The sequence below is a fragment of the Limulus polyphemus genome, unplaced genomic scaffold, assembly GCF_000517525.1.
Source record: "Limulus polyphemus unplaced genomic scaffold, Limulus_polyphemus-2.1.2 Scaffold28, whole genome shotgun sequence".
Taxonomy (NCBI): domain Eukaryota; kingdom Metazoa; phylum Arthropoda; class Merostomata; order Xiphosura; family Limulidae; genus Limulus; species Limulus polyphemus.
The window spans coordinates 1,259,327-1,276,463 of record NW_013665638.1 but is presented as its reverse complement, the minus strand read 5'-3'; the positions used below and the strand labels follow the sequence as shown (position 1 = coordinate 1,276,463).

Sequence of the window (17,137 nt, the reverse complement as noted above, 5' to 3'; positions counted from 1 at the left end):
CATTGGAGTCCCAGTGTAGTCGGAATGATCTATGGCAAAGTCATAAGATAGAGGTTCAAGAGATGATCTGTCGGAGGTAAGTGTTTGCGAGGGGTATTTACCGAATAGGGTAGAATTTCGTCGAAGATAGGAGATTTTTGATAGCAGCAGCGGTGAAGATACTTCACTCGGAGTTCACGCAGATGTGTTAGGATGTGGGGGGAAGGAGGTGAGTGAATATAATTGCTGAGTTGGGCTGGAACGTGGTAAATGAAAGGCGATGCGTAAATCGTGGCGTTCCAAAACTTCTAGTCGATGAAAGAAGGAAGAAGAAGCAGAGATCCAGGCAAGGTGGCCATAGGTGAAGCATGGACAAACAAAGGGACTTGGGCATTCAAACCCCAGAATGATCCACGGAGACAGCGTAATATATGAAGTCTAGAATTAACCTTCTGTTGTAGGATGTCCAGGTGTGCTATCTAGGTGAGATGGCGATAAAAAGTAACTCCAAGATATTTAACTGTATTGGATAAGGTAAGAGGAACATTTTCAATTCGGACATCAAAAAGAAGTGGATTGCGGCATGGATGAAACTTATGGTGAGTCGGGCCGAAAAGAATAGCTTTGATTTTGTGAGGGTTAAGGGTAAGTCTCCAACGTTGGCACCAGGCAAGAAAAGAGTTGATGGCTTTCTGAAGGATTTTGTTGAGGCTGACCATTGTAGAACAAAGGGCAAGGAGAGCTGTGTCATCCGCATATTGAAAGAGATAAATTGGAGGCCGGGGAACTGGCATGCCAGCAACATACAGGATATAAAAGAGGAGAGATGACGGATCCTTGAGGATCGCCAGTACGTATAGAGAATGGACAAGAAAATATACCGTGAATGGAAATTGTAGCTCGACGATCCCAGAGAAAGGAAGAAATTAGTCTGATGTAGAAAGCAGTAAAAGACAGGCAGTGAAGTTAGTAGATCAATTCAAAACCCTAAGGGAAGGCATCATATAGGGTTGGAGTGGGTATTATATGAATGGTGTAGTTAAAAGTTTTTACTTGTTCACTAACCAAATATTTAAATAGGAAATTTAGAGATATGTACATATGACGATACTAATTAATTTTTTTTGTATTATTTAGCTGGCCTGACGTATAGTTTTAATATATCTCCTTAATGTTCAGCATTAGCCATACTACCATGCACAGACCAGGTGTTATCTCGAAAGAATGACAAAGAACAAAGGTAGCAGTTAGAAAGAACGCACAGAATAAATACAAATTGGGCGAATGTTGTTTGTGATACGCTACAAAAGCAACTTAATAACTTTCTAGACACGTGCTATGTGAAAAATGCAAATAGAATAACTGACAAATTCCGAAAAACGCTATTTTAAAATAAAAATACAGATAGCATATGGTATACTTATATACCATATTGTTTCTGTTCCAAGTTCTTTCTGATGTTTTTTAAAAGTTGACGAATTCACAAAGAATTTAAAAAGGTTTTTTTAGTCTTGTTTTACTTTTATATACGACGTTCCAGCTGGGATGTTTACATTTAAAGAATGATGATATTTCGTTTTTCTCCAGAAGGGAACGTCATAGTCGTACTTTAAGTAACATGGCGGATGGACTAAGAGAAAAACACTTAGATACAATTGTGGTGAAAGAGGTGAACGAAAGTACTCCAAGAAATAGTATGGAAGCTGAAAAACTTTTAACTGATTTAGCAGAAGATTATTCGAAGTTTCTAAGAACTGATGTCAAGTTAGAGGTAAAAATATTTCAGATAATGTTAATCGATGAAAACACTTGCAGACCTGGTACTGCGGTAGGTTCTAATCTAACTCATTTTAAGTTCTAAGTCAAAGCAGATGTGGGCCTAAATATGACGTAAAGTTGTGCTTCATATTAAAATATTAATTTTGGTTACAATGTATAGTAAATCGTGTTCCTCTTACATTGGATAAAATCAAAACTTTTTAAAGTATCATTTACTTTTTAATAGTTACGTGCATTCTAGAATATTTGAAGAATAGATCTAAGTGAAATTATTTATATTTGTAAATGAAAGTTTAGTATTTGAAACGTATGTAAAATAAGTTTGAAAGTTGAATGATTGAAGTTCATATTATTTTATTTTCTTTTTCACAATTTAAGGTGTGACAACACGCACATTATTTGGTTAAGAGCTGTTTTCAGCATAATGGCAGTATAAATTATATATTTAATTATTCTAAGGTGGAATTCTTCTTGTGATTGAGTAGGATTAGGAATGGAAAATGACGATAGGAAAGAAATGGAGGTTGGCACAACATTACATTCATTGAGATAGTGGTTGGAAGTACTATATGAGATTATGGGGTGGACTACAAAAACCATGGCAATACAGATAGTGTTTTGTCATTTAAAAAAGTGTTTTGTTTTTTATATTCTAAAATAGCAGAAACTGCAAATGTAAAACTAGTAAAGAACTAGACTGAAATTAGTGTTATGGGCCTACTTCATTATCTAATGAAATGCTTGCAAATACAATTTATTATTTAATAGTTTTCACTGACTGGAGTATAAAAAAATATAACTAAACCTAAGGTTATTTTGTGTATGTAAAACTAAAAGTATAGGATGCCCATAAAATGTTTAATACAGTTTCAAGTTTAGTTTGAGCTTATCTAATTATCTGAAAAACAACATAAAGTGGGAATGTTTTCAAATAGATGTTCATCATTATTATGTCAAGTGTAATAGCTGAATAAACTGGTCATCTCTGAGATTATTATAAATTATATTGATAGATAATGTAAAGTTTCTCATGTTAGACTTATTACCAAGGTTGTGAAAAAGTGTATAGTCTGGTGATGTAAATGTCCACTTTATCATTACCAAAGTAATGTTTGCAGCGACTTTTGTACTTTTGTGTAGCATACAGAATGTTATGTGTTTTTAATAGGAGGTTTCAGTAATTGGATTTCTCAGGTGCAAATTAGTAGATATACACTGCAAGTTGAATTACATAGTTAATGATTAAAGAAAAACAATTAAAAATCAAGCATGTAAATTGACACACTACCTTCCCATTGGGACAATGTTAATAAAATGTCAGTGACTGATCACAGATTATCACTTTATCTGGTAACCTGATACTGCATAACACTCATGTCAAAGCAAGATAAAATGTAGCCCCCAATATAGTCCATCAATTTCAAACTCATTCACGTGGATTCATATTATATGGATAAATGTTCAATTGAGTAATTTAGAATAAAGTTTTTATGAAGTACAGTAGCTAAAAGAGGGTCCTGTAGAATTTGATGAACTTTATTAGAGAGGATATTTTAATGATGCATTTATTATCTTTCAATCACAAAGCCATATTGGAAAACTCAAAATATTTGAATAATAAACATTTTAGATACTTCAGTTTATAATTTCAAGGTAATTCTGAGACTTTATTTCTTGAATAATTATATGGTTTTCTTAGTCATAACATATAAATATTTTGTAATAAGTAATGAAGGATATACTGTTATAGAAATTAATTTATAAAGCAAATACAATATGGTATGATACATACTGTAAAAATGGAGATGTTTAGAATTTATATATATACAAATTATTATATGTACAGAAATGTTTTCTTCAAAAAGCCTTTAATGATTTGAATACTCACTGTTTATAACCATGATTTTAAATTTTGTTAGAAAGGTGTTCTTGAAGAGAATATTGATGAGGTATTGACTCGACTAGATGAATTTTGTGGGTTAGTGGACATGGTAAGTAGCTAAAACATTCATTCAGTGTTAAGAAAATTTTAATTTGTGCTTAGGTTTCATATTAATATTATATAAACATAAGGTACTTTTAATGTGCTTAGTAATGTTTGCTAGAACAGTGCTTTATTAGGCATAGTTTTGACAGTGTAGATTGTTAATAAAATGTTTTGATGGATTATTTGTGAAAAAATAATTGTATTTAACAGTTGTAAAAAGGGATAAAAAATTTTTATAAAGCCATCATCATATTGAAACTACTTTTTTTCAGTTCAGTAAATAAAATTTTATGTAGAAAAATTCAGAATAATGTACTTCTTAACCATTTAGATAATTGTTAGAGCAAGACTTAAGATATTGAAGGAGGGTGTATCGTTTGAAATTTTTCTTTTTTGTAAAAGTGTTAGATTAGATCAGTTCTGAAAGGCAATGTGAATAATTATATGAGCTTCTTTTTATTGATGTTGGTAGACATTTTAATCTGTTCTAATGGTATAGTAGGTATTTCTGTAAAAAAAACAAGGATATGACTAGATTAATTTTAAAAAATTGCATAAACTTTATAGTTAAGCTTTTTGATGGAAACTATGATACATAGAACTAAGATGACAGCTTTGCAGTGCATAATTTTTAAGTTTTGGAATAGTTTTGAGTATGTATGTTTGTATATGTTCAACATCATTAATGTATATAACTGATTTTAAATAGTTTAAGAGATTATTGTACTAATATTTCTTGCAGTTTGTTCAAGATTTAAACACACACAAGTATACATACAGGTAACTTGGTTTATTTATCTGGGTACTTTTTTATAAATTGCAGAAAACATTACAGTTAAATGTTGTTGTTTTTAAATTGACCATTTTTGCAATAAGTATTTTAGTGAAAGTAATAAGAGCAGCCTCGTAAAGTGTGTAATGAGATTAAAGCAAAACAGTTGAGATTTCTGTTTTTGTTTAAAAAAGAATATGTTTATAAGATTAAATGAAAGCAGTTGTGAAAAGTTAAAGAGGCCTAAAGCTTTTAAGAAAATAACTGTTACAATCTGCAGTCATTCTAGGAAAAAAAGGTATTTTTGATTATATTTTTCTTACTAAAGGCTTCACACATTCACAGACAAATCTGTAATAAGATTACTTTATTCAAAAAAATTATTTTTTGTGTACAACAGATGTGTAATGTTTATTTCAAACTTGTAAAATTTTGTGAAAATACACTTATTGTAGTTTCATGGTTACTGAATGACTAAGTCTATACACAGTGAGTTACTTCTGATGCAAATATATTTCACAATATCATAATTTCTACAACTTTTCTGGGGCCTTGCATAGTCTACCTCTAGTGATCGTATGGCTGCCTTGTCAGCTGTTATTGATCAGTGTATTCAGGCCATCAGTGCCCATTTGTCTACTGATGTCTCAGGTAGGTTTCATGATTGTGTTGGCTCTCAATTTCAATCTTTTGTTCAGGCCTGTTTGTCTACTTGCTCTAATCGTGAAGAATCTTCTGTTGGTATAATTTGTCCTTTCTCTCGGGTACATTATATTTTAAATCTTGAACCAGTTTCTGTTACACCTGAGGGTGCTAATGTCACGTTAGATGATCTACTATGGGGATTCTCAACTTTTCCTCCATCATTAACCCTCTCGGCTTGACGTATTTCTCCATTTACCCCCTTACTTCCATACAAAAAATTCATAGCCATGATAAAGGGACAGAAAAACAAGAAGGTCAGAAAAAAAAATATTATTCAGGTTTTGCACAAAAATAGCAATATACATTCGTATCACCAAAAATAAAGAAAATAAAACATTCTTTTCTAAAGAAAAAATTATACAGTCCATTTTTATCACAAAAAATAAAACCAAACAGAAACACCAGAAACATTATCAGTGGGAACCTGCTGATTCATTGAGTCAATCAGTTTGTTTATGCGAAGAGCTGTTGATGACAGTGCTACTCTCATATCTTCATCCGCTTTCAATCGGTTCCTGGCCTTTGTCTTCATTGCTACTAAACTTGAGAACCCTGATTTACATAAGTATGTAGTGACAAAAGGAATAAGCACTTAGAAGGCAGGTTGAGTAAGGAGTGGGAATGAATCTGCGAGTTTTACCCAAAAATGAACACCAACATTTTCAAATTCTTCTCTAAGAGTAGCTGAGGATTGAAGATCAATCAGCTCCTCTATTGCTGGGTCATCATCTTTCATTTCTGACAGTTCAGTGGCAAAAGGTCTTATTATCCATCTCTCTCTCTGTTGGAATCATGTCTTTTGAAAAGTAGCCAGTGAAGTGATTCTTCAAGATTTTCAAATGTTCTGTGATGTCTTCATTTATCTCAGGTAACACACCAGATCTTTCCTCATCCAAGTTTGAAAAATTTGCAAAGTTACTTTGGTGAACTCTCCGTGCCCATAAGTCCAGCTTTGTCAGCAATGCTGTCATCTTTTCACTTGCCTCAACAACGGTTACTGACGTTTCCTGTAGTTGTTTGTTGACTTGGTTAAGATGGGTAAATATATCTGAGACGTACCCCAAACAGGCGATGAACTTTGGATCATCAAAGTCTTCACACAGCTTTGAATTCCTGTCACGAAGAAAAATCTCTAACTCAGTACGGAGCTCAAACACACGATTTGAAATAAGTCCACGAGAAAGCCACCTCACATCAGTATGCAGTAAAAGAATGGAATGCCCAGAGCCCTTCTCATCACAAAAAGCTTTGAACAAATGGTGATTCAAAGCTCGGGCCCGAATGAAGTTAACAGCCTCAACAACTTTCTGCAAAACAATTTTCAGATTTTCAGGAAGAGTTTTTGCAGATAATGCATGTCTGTGAAGAACACAATGTGTTGTTTTCACATGGGGTTACTTTTGCTTCACAAGTGCAGTGAAGCCTGATCTCACTCCCATCATGGCTGGAGCTCCATCAGTACAGATTGAACCAACAATGTCCCATGTGAGATCGTTCTTTTCAAAGAAGTCATGTATTTTCTGCATTATATCAATAGCCTTTGTGGTTTTTTCATAAGGTTCACAAAAGAGAAATTCATTTTTTAGTTCCATTCCACATATGTAATGGACAAAAACAAGAAGATGTGAAAAATTGGCTACATCACAGGATTCATCAAGTTGCAAAGAAATTTTTGGTGGGCTAGATTTGAACTGTTCAATAAGTTGTTGAAAAATATCTTGCAACATTTCTATAATATGCCGATCAATTGTGTCATTAGAAAGGGGAATGGCTTGAATCTTCTGTTTTTCTTTATTCCCACATACATGTTCAACCATGTCTAAGGCACAAGGTTTAATCAGCTTCTTGGCTATGTCATGTAGTTTCTTTGCCTTTGCTATTCGCATTGCTACATGATAGGAAGCTGCAAGCATTGGTTTCTTCTCAGATACGAAGCCAAGTTTGGGCAGTGTTCCTGCAGCCCTAAACCTAGCTCTCTTTGCCTCAAATGTAGCACGGTCATCAGATGCATGGGCAGGATGTGTAGTTTCCAGATGTTGTTTCAATATTGAAGGTTTCAATGACCCATTTCCAAGAACTTTTGAGCACAGCAGACACTGAGCCTTCTCCACACCATCCACAACAATGAAGTCAAAACCATATTATACATATGAATCCAGGTATGTATGTTTCTTGGACATGAAAAAAATCTGAAAAGACATAATTATGAATTAGTATAGTGACTGTATAGGACTGAACAGGATTGACTGACACTCTCCCTTCCTCTCCCTCCTCCCTCTCTCCCTCACGCATGCACACGAGCACACACACATTCTTAGTATTCCCTCTCTCTCTCTCTCTCACACACACACATTTTACAAAATAATTTAATTGAATTATTATTCAATCATCAGGTACATCAATTATTTACCCCCTGCCATGTAATTTTTTACTCCCAAGGGGTATATTTACCCCTGGTTGAGAATCACTGATCTAGTACTTGAATCCTTATTTCTCCCACCTTCTGATATTCAGATTGCTGCACTATGTTTTAGAATTAAATAAAAATTAAAAAAAAGAGATATACTTGCCTCTGAATTACATTCCCATATGTCTCCCTATAACTGGGAGGTTGTAATGTTCATCACAACTGCAACTACAAAATTTGGATTATGGCGGGAAAAATCAGAACTCTTAAGTTTTATTAAAAGAAGGCAGACTTTCAGAGTAAACAATAAATACTCATATTAGAATTACCTGATTTTTCTTAATATTCATATTTTAAAACTCAGGGAATTGTAGTATGAAAATCTTATTTTTATTTCCTTTAGGTACGAAGTGATGATACACTCTGTCTTTCAAACACCTTACCATCTATCTATGCAAAAAGCCTAGAACTAGAAAAGATTTTTGAAAGGATTGATAAACTGGAGGTAAATATTAGCAAGTTGCCAGGTGTATGTATGTGTTATATATATATATGTGTGTGTGTGTACTTTTTAAGCATATAAAAGTTAAGCAAGCTACTTTTGACTCATGTCTAATCAACTAGATTCTACATTCAAAATATTAGATTTGGTTTAAAACAAATAACTAAAAAAAACAATTGAAATATACTTTTAGTTTAATTATAAAATAGCAAGTCAATTTCTACTGATTGAAGTCTGATTTTAGATCACTAGACTTGTAAGCCTATGGCTGAATCTCTCTACCAGCTCTTCTCACAACTTTAAAGTGACCACCTTGAAGAGTAAGTTGCATGTTTCCAGTTCTCAGTGAATTAAGGAAACAAAATAAGAACTGGTGTCAGAGGTATCAACTTTAATAAGAAAATGAAAAAGTTACTTTCATGTTATTAACTGTCTAATACCACTTGAATACTTTTTTTTATTGAATGCTAACTTGTAGGTAGTTATATTTTGACATCTAATAGTGTCCAGTTTTTAAGCTTTTTTATTCCCTTTAACCATTTTTTTTTTTTTTAGTATTAATGGCTTAGAAGATTAACCAGTGTAATAGCATTTGGAATGAACATAGGTAGTTGAGTAGTGTGCATATAACATCAGTGCATGACAAACATTGTAACACTAAGTGCAAACTTCATATAGCACATTAAGTTTTATTATGAAGTCAACTGAAACACGTCTTTCTTAACATGTTTTACAAAAACAAATAATTTAAAAGCATAACATTTGCAATTTGTTGTCACTGAATAACCTCAAGATGAATAAATTACTATCGTGCACTAAATATTTTCTCTAAAATTTTTATTTAAAGACTGTTCTTACGTGATATGTTGTCATGCATTTTTAAAGTTATCTGTTATGGATGTAGAGCTAAAGTATCATTTCAGCATGGACATGTGCTGAAGAAGCTGTTTATAAATTAAGCTTTTCATTGAGCAAATGTACATGATGTAGAAAATATTGTACTCACTAGATTAAGCTACAGTTTTAATTAACTTCACAAACTTCTAAGTATTCAGGCCTACTTTATCTATTAACATTTTTTTTAAGGTTCATTTACTGTATTTCTCAATAGTTTTCTTTTTCTTTTCATGTATTAGTCCTATGCTTCTTTTCTCTATTAAAGTTTTCTTGCCGGCCCTAAATCTTTGAGTGATCAGAACTTCCCTTTCACAAATATATTCTCCTTTCCAAGTTTTTTTTAACAATGTGTAATGTGTTATATATACTCTGATTACATGTTTTAAAGTTGGGCTTGTATTTCATATGATAATAAAAGAGTATTAACCAGAGTGCGAAAAAGAAAGTTGAATAAATAAAAAGGTAACACATTTTTCTTTTTATCTGATTGTTCATTGTTTTACTTAAAGTGTTATCATGAATAACAAGTAAAATAATTTATAATAAATATTTTGGTTATGGTTGTCAAAATTGCATATATATATTTCTGTTGAATTTTGTGATTTGTCCATAAAATAATTATATGTTGTAATAACAGCTCCTCTCATTTGGTAGGTTCTTTTGCATTATTTGGTAAAAAGGATAATGCAAAGTCCAGTTGATTTAATGATAATGAAATTATTTTATTTCTAACTTCAGGTTCTACAAGTTAGCTACAAGTTAGACCTGATGGGTCTAAGTTTACATTTCTTAAGAACTTTGAAAGAGAAATTCATTGTTCAGAGAACTGAACTAACCAACTAACTTCCTGACATTAACAGATGAACTGAATAATAAATTTGCTAGCTTAGTAAACAGTCATCTTTAGCCTAGCTCCTTTTTTATTTTTTGTATAAAGCTCAAATTATTTCCCGAACTTTCAAGATGGCTCTATTTATTAAGCCATGCCTATAATGCTATGAGAAAACTCCTTCTGCAACAAAAAATACAAACATTTAAGTTAAAAACATAACCTACAACACTGCCCCCTCACAAAGTATGACGTTTATTGAACATTCATTTAACAATGAAATAATTACAAAATTAAATTACCATGTAAGATTTTTTTGGTGCAATGTAGGATTTTAGTATAAGTATTATGTCAAAGAGACAAACATGTAGGGTCAAGTTCTTTATGTTTTTTGACATAACACTTGTATCAAAATCTTTCATTGCATCAAACAGTCTTTCATGATAGTTTAATCTTATAACTTTTGCATGAGTTGGCTAAACAAAACTTTTAAATAAGATCTTGACAATTAACATTTACAATCAATAAATCCCTAATTAAATGTGTGAAACAAAGTACAGATACAATTTTGGCTAACAAAGCAAAATATTGTTTCTTTACTCATTTACTGTGCAGTTACCCAACCTTTTGGGGTTTTCTTTTTTTTGTGGCCTACAGTGCAAAGATGGGTCGACCTCTGGTTCTTTACTTTCACATCTTGTCATTGGGGGAGTTCTCTTAGGTGGATGGCTATGGGGATCTACTGGTAGTTTCATCCTTGGTGATACATTGTAAGTAATATTGAGGAACCCTAGCAGGTTGATTTATTTCTGACAGAGTCTTTTTTGTAAGCTAGCCAGTTGACTATTTTTTCACAGATGTACTGCAAAGATGATTACAGTGGATGCCTTTGGCTGGATTCTATAAACCACACCATTGATTCTTTTGACTACAACATTCCTGATCCACTGATTAGTTGACTTAATACTGATATCTGTTGCTTGGTTGTACCTCAGTTGAGTGTTTGACCTCAATAGTTTTTCATTATCTGTGGATTTCTCATCTTGGATTCTTCTTTCTTGCACTTCAGGCTAGCTGTCTTTATTATCTTGTGTTTCTCTCTTTTCACAGTGTTTACATTCTTTGGTAATACTAAGTCTTTGTTGTGAAATGCACTTTCATTTCCATGGTTCCATCCAGGGCAATGTTAAAGTTGTACTCTTGTACTTCTAATCCTTTGATATCTGGTTTTCAGGAATGTTAAACTTTATTAGCCACTTCAAGACTACATGACCCGTTTGAAGTGTGAACTTTTTGTCTACGTAGTTAGCGGTAGAAGCGACTCGGGGTTCAAACAACATTTAATAGTACTTTATGAGTTGTATAGTACCTTATCTCCCTGAAGAATTGATTACCTTGATAAAATAGGTGTTTGCATGTTCTTTCCCTTTATCCCTTCTTACTGTTTCCAATGTTAGAACTCATCCTCAGCATATTATCTCCTTAGTTTATTATCATCTGTTGATTCATCACATTATTTGTACACTTATAACATTTCCCCCTTTTCTTATGGGAGCAGGTTTCACTTCCTTCAGGATTTTGCTGCAATTTAAGTTCCAAACACCTACTGTTCTGTAAGTTACTTCTTTTATTCTGGGTAAGCAGTTTTCTAGTTAATGTTTCCACACTGTTTGATTTGATGATCTCATTATTCCTGGATGGTGCTTTTAGTTGTTTATGTTCAATTTTAATTGATTCAAGTTCTATCACCAACAGATCAGCTTTCTTTAAAGGTTTATATCTACTTTGCTTTAGCCTAAATTGTATATTCTCATCCACTGTGTCCATGTGCTAACAAATTTGTTACTTCATGTGGAGCATCTAGGTAAGATAATTGGTCATGTCTTTTTACATCTTTAGAAAGTTCAGTTAAAGTATTATTCTTTCTCCTTATTCTGCTTCTCATCTGTGCTTTAAAAGTCCTTCTGATGTGACACTCTAGATTTTTTTTGATAATGGGCCACTAATGCCTGATAATTGTTAAAGCTCTATGTTGGAAGTTTGATCAATGTTATTAAAGCTAGTCTATGTAAATAAACTTGCTGTTTGCTTTTGAAAACCATTCTGTTTTGAAATTATTTCTAACTGCAGTAACACATTGATTGAGGGCTTTCACACCTTCTAAAATCTTCAAGAGCAATTCTCATTCTTTTTCTCAAGTGTTGTAGCAGAACATTACACAAAATTCATGGAATACTAACTAAAAGGGATATAATTTCCATGGAAATTTTAAAACACACTACATCTTTCTTAGAACAGAAATACACATAACAATTCATGATAAAACAAAAACTACACTCAGAACTTAATTCGGACCATGACAAGGTTTTGTAATGTTAAGTATAAACATTAAATATTCCTGTGAAAGTATTCTAAATAAACATATATAGAAATAATTAATGCAGCTTTACTTTGCATAGATTAATTTCCAACCAATGTCTTTCAGAATTCTCATTGCAGTATGTTAAACTATACAGCAACTTTGATCTCAAGTCTATGGTGTTCTATTAATTATTATCAGTAAGGTTATATTCAACAATAATTAACGGCACATCAATTATCAGTATTTGATGTTCATACACCTCTGCACATGTTTTTCAAGTAACATTTGTTTTTTTAATAAGTTGAAAAGTAAGCTTTGCTGAAATACAATAATCATGTTTTCCTGATGAAACCTTAATGTTGAACTGAACTAAAATGAGTTTTATTTGTAGAAGTTTAGCTGTATATAATTATTTAAATATGTCAAAAATCCTTCATTGTATGCTACGAATACTGAAATCTTCAAAAGACATTGTAAATGATACCTTGCTCATAGGTAACAGTTAAATTTGTAATCTTCCATTTCACACAAGTGAATATGTGAAATTCATTGTTTTTCCTCAGTGTTTTTGTATTTCTACTATTTAATTAATATTGTAAATTTTTCCCATTATCTGATATTGTGTGCTTTCCTTTCCCAGGCCTTTATCGAAATTGTTCGTCAGAACCTTGATGTCATGGAAGAAAAAGTAATTGGAGCAGAATATCTTCTTGGAGGCAGTTCTGTGAAAAAATTTTTTTCATCATTACCAAAACCAATATTCTCAGTAAGTATGCATATACACTGTAGTTCAGCATAATAACTTTTAATACTATTGTGAAATTCATGTTTAGTTATCTCTTCCTCATTATTTTCGTTATTGTATTAAACATGGTTTGACTAAAGTAATGAGATAAACATGTACATGTTGGAATTATGATGTTGGCACAAAATCGTTTTTAATTGGATATTAAAATCAACAAAATATAAAATGTATTCTTTATTTCTTCAGCAACAAGAGAATAAAGAATAGTACAGCTGTTTAGTAAATGAAATCTAAAAAAAAAATTTTAAGTATTCACACCATTTTTTTTCTTTCAGATGTGTTACTTTAAAGTAATATTAATTAAATTCTGTGGTTCGCCAGATTTATTTTTACTGTTTCTTTCTTTTTGGGCAAAAGACTTCTGGTTATCATTTTATGTAGTTTTAATATGAAAACTTTCATGCTCACCTTGTGATGATATTCCTAATGGCACGTTACAAATTAAGATTTGCATAACCCTCAGTAAGGGTTTCTTTTTTCCTTGCCAGAATCTTCTTCTAATGCAGAGTTTTTTATGCTATCTATTCTTTGCTACTTACTAGCCTTGGAGATTTTTTCCTTTTTTTTGCATTTTTATTATTATTCTTTTTCTGTCTAGTTTCCTTTTTTTTACATATTTAATTTTACTTTCTTCATCGTGGAGTGTTTTTATGCATTGACTATGGCTGCTCTAAATGTATGCAGAATTTTTGCAAGTTATACCCCCGTATATGGTACACTTGCATTCAACTTTCGGAGGCAGGCCATACCCTAAACAGCAAATCAGCAGTCCATGGGTTAAGGGCAGGAAGTTTTCCCTCTCTTTCTTTGTACTGTAACATGGACTGCTGTACTCTTTTCTCAATACTGGGTAGTCTTCTCCCTATTTAAGTGTGCCTCTTTTTAAGCTTTAATTTTTAGTTTTTTTCGCATTTCAATTTTCTTTCTGAATATAGTTCTAGTTCTTAAAGCTCTGACTTATCTTCCTGTTCTCATCTTTCTTTCTTTTTTTGAAACTATCAGTCAAGCCTATTTTCATATTGTTACTTGTGCAAGTCATCCTTAATCAAATGTGTATGCCATCTGTGCATTCTGTATGTTATTTTCATTTTAAATATAAAGTTCATTATGTCTTTGTTTTTTACTCTCATTTGTCTTTCTGACAGGTGTGTTTCTTCCATGTTAAATCCTGAGATAGAACATAGATGCAACAGTGAAATTTTTCCTGCGGCACCTACTGCCAACCCCATGCCACAGTTAAAGAGTTTTGTTTTATGTGCACCTTTTTATTTTGAATAAATTATGTTTTGAAAAGTGCTTTTGATAAGCCATTATATTATTCTGGTAAGTCATGAAACCTCATGACTTTGTTTGCAAAGTCTAACATTTTTTCTAAGCATTGAATGCTATATCTTCATTTGATTTCAGGTTCCTAAGGTGTTTAGTGAGTTTTTCATGGCTTTGATGTCAGTTATAGCCAAGTTTTATAGCATTTTGTACATTAGTTATGTATGAAGTAGTCCAAGGAACTTCGTACCTTTAATATAAGCTTCATGTCTGATGCCTGTTTTCTTCGAGGCTCAGTTTGCAGACAGCCAGGGCCTTTTGTATGTTATGCACCTCTCTCTCTCTTTCCTTTCTAGAACAGGTTTTGATATTTTTAACATTTTTTCACCCAGAGAATAGAATAATTTATTTGAAAAAAGAATATGTGAATTAAAATGCATTTCAAATTGAGAGTTCACCTTGATGGTGAAAGAAATACTGATTACTTTTTGAGAATAATTATTCATAATATAAGTAAGAAGGATGATCATGCAAAAGAAAGTTTAAAATTACAAAATTTCATTTTACTTTATAGAAATATATTTTGTTATGGTTTTGTTTGCTTGTATGATAAGTATCTTGCCCACTTCAAAAGCTTGTATTACTTGTATTAAATTAGAATTGACATATTTGTTTATACTATATACTTCTGAATGGTTAATGGTAAAGTGAAATATTTAGTACTGTGACAAGCAAAGAAAGTCTTTTGGTGCAAAAACATTTCTGTGAAAAAGTATCAGAGAAGAATAAATGTTGTTATATTTTTGATATACACAATACAAAACATTTAGTAAATAAAAGAACTAATTCAATTAATTTTGTCACTAATTTTTATATTATTATTTACATGCATTATTATTGAGTACATTGGTTAGAGAGTACAATAAATTATATTGCTGATTCATGAAACAGTAAGTAAGTAATGAATATGCTTAACAATCTCTTGTGTGAGTTGGTTGGAGCTCCTTTTAAGAATTAATGCACCATAATCTGTTAATATTTTATGAAACATTTAAGTGGAACATTGTTATCATTGTATTAATTAAATTGGCTAATATTCTTTTGGTTAATCTGGATTTTTGTGAATAAAAATCTGATATAAAATAATTAAAAACTATTTTTTTCCATTGTTTATTTTGTTTTAATTCTTGGGTTTGGGGCTACATAAAAGTATCTGCTAGCTTCATCATTTTTAATACTGCTTAAATAAAACTAATTCACTTTTCCTCTAAGCTCTATTTCAAAGATTCCACCATTGTGATTCTGTACTTTATACTTAAGATTGAATCATTTATCTTTCTTCTATTTCTTTTTCTCATCTTATAAAACCTGTTTTGACAAACAGCAAGATTTGTTCTAGCTGTTTTTTTAATTTTGTAAATATGAGAAATATTTATCAGATAATATTCCTTGCATTAAATTAACAAAAGTGGTTTGTGCAAGTAAAAGCCCAGATAGTTCTCCTTTTAATTTAGGGTAAATATGATCTCAAGTGTCTTTAGTAGCAACTATTTCTTGTTTTCTCCATAACAAAATTTAATAAATTGCTAAAGAATATGATATATTATTTTAAGAACTTAATTTCTTTTTTTTAAATAATGTGTATACTTTTTAAAAGTTGTAAGTTTGACTTACTAAATTTGCCAATAATGCTTTTGTTTTTCTCTTTTTTTTTTCTTTGGGGTTTTATCTAACTAAAAATGAGTTAACCTCTAAATACACAGAGACACTTCCCCCCTCGTTGACATTGTTAACATTAGAAAAAATAACAATTGAAACATACTCTTTTTAAAACATCCCATGGTGGTCAGCAGTAAGTTTACAGACTCAAACGCTAAAATCTGGAGTTTAATTCCATATGGTAGACCAAACACAGAAATCCAACTGTTTAGTTTTGTGCTAAAACAGTGACAACAATAACTTATTTAAACAAAGAAATTGTAATGCAGATATTCTCACAATGAAAATAAAGGTGAAATCAAGACAATTTTGCTTATGTATTTGTGATGATAATTTATAATGAAAAGCTGCATCTAACTTATTTCAGAAGAAATCATCAAACCAAGACAGGCGACTAGTGAAATACGAACCTCCAGAGATTTTCAACACAAGCGATTATCTTCAGCCTTTAAACCAAGCCAGTGCAGAAGGAGGGACTGAAGCATCTCTAGAATGTGAACCTGATAATGAAGTTTTGGCTCAAATGCCCTAATGATATTGGATAAGTTTTGTTAGGTTACTTACTAAAAGCTGCAATTTCACAAAATTTTGTTTTTACTAATTACAGTAATTGTTTCTTTTGTATATTAAGATAACTAATAAAATGCTGATTTGAAAATTATGATAGGATACAACAGAGTTTTAATAAGTAAATAGGAAGTCAACAGTCAGTTGTTTGAATGGATTGCAGTTCTCTCTCAAAATTAACCCTTTCACAACAGGCTCGGTATAAAATACTGAATCTGTATACACGTTTGCACTCGTTAAGTATTTATACTATAACTTTTAATATATTATGTGTATCTTCACAAAATCTGATAGACTCGTGGGAAACATTAAAAATATTTTGTATACAAAAAATGAATTTTTATTGAAGTATTATTACTAAAGATTTGTTTGTGAGTATATCAAGTCTATTTCATTGCTAGTCTGTGTGCAAATTAATTTTAATGTTAAAATAAAAAATCTCAAATTTCATTTGCGTAATCTCTAAAACCTTCTAAGTACATTTCAGATATTTGTTTTCAGTACAGCTTTATATTTTATCTGTTATTTTAATTTTATACAAGGTTGGTGAATTTGAACGAC

The 17,137-nt window shown here is 31.5% G+C and overlaps 1 protein-coding gene across 2 annotated transcripts; it reads left to right on the top strand.

The window, feature by feature from the left end:
• Positions 1 to 1,584: 1,584 nt before the first annotated feature.
• LOC106459558 (biogenesis of lysosome-related organelles complex 1 subunit 4-like) lies at positions 1,585 to 16,670 on the top strand. Of its 2 annotated transcripts, none has more exons than XM_013919188.2 (5): positions 1,585 to 1,750; positions 3,678 to 3,749; positions 8,033 to 8,134; positions 12,860 to 12,985; positions 16,377 to 16,670. In XM_013919188.2, exons 1-5 carry the CDS (start codon positions 1,598 to 1,600, stop codon positions 16,539 to 16,541), a joined length of 618 nt encoding a protein of 205 aa, XP_013774642.1. In that variant the 5' UTR covers positions 1,585 to 1,597; the 3' UTR covers positions 16,542 to 16,670. The 2 variants fall into 2 exon arrangements, with proteins under 2 accessions (XP_013774642.1, XP_022241903.1); XM_022386195.1 differs by lacking the exon at positions 16,377 to 16,670 and adding an exon at positions 14,170 to 14,809.
• Positions 16,671 to 17,137: the final 467 nt, after the last annotated feature.

Excerpts from the sequence above, each read along its gene's own strand:
- LOC106459558 (XM_013919188.2), top strand. The coding sequence starts at position 1,598 with ATGGCGGATGGACTAAGAGAAAAACACTTAGATACAATTGTGGTGAAA. Across the intron at positions 1,751-3,677 it reads GAACTGATGTCAAGTTAGAG|AAAGGTGTTCTTGAAGAGAA; the intron begins GTAAAAATATTT and ends AAATTTTGTTAG. Across the intron at positions 12,986-16,376 it reads TACCAAAACCAATATTCTCA|AAGAAATCATCAAACCAAGA; the intron begins GTAAGTATGCAT and ends AACTTATTTCAG.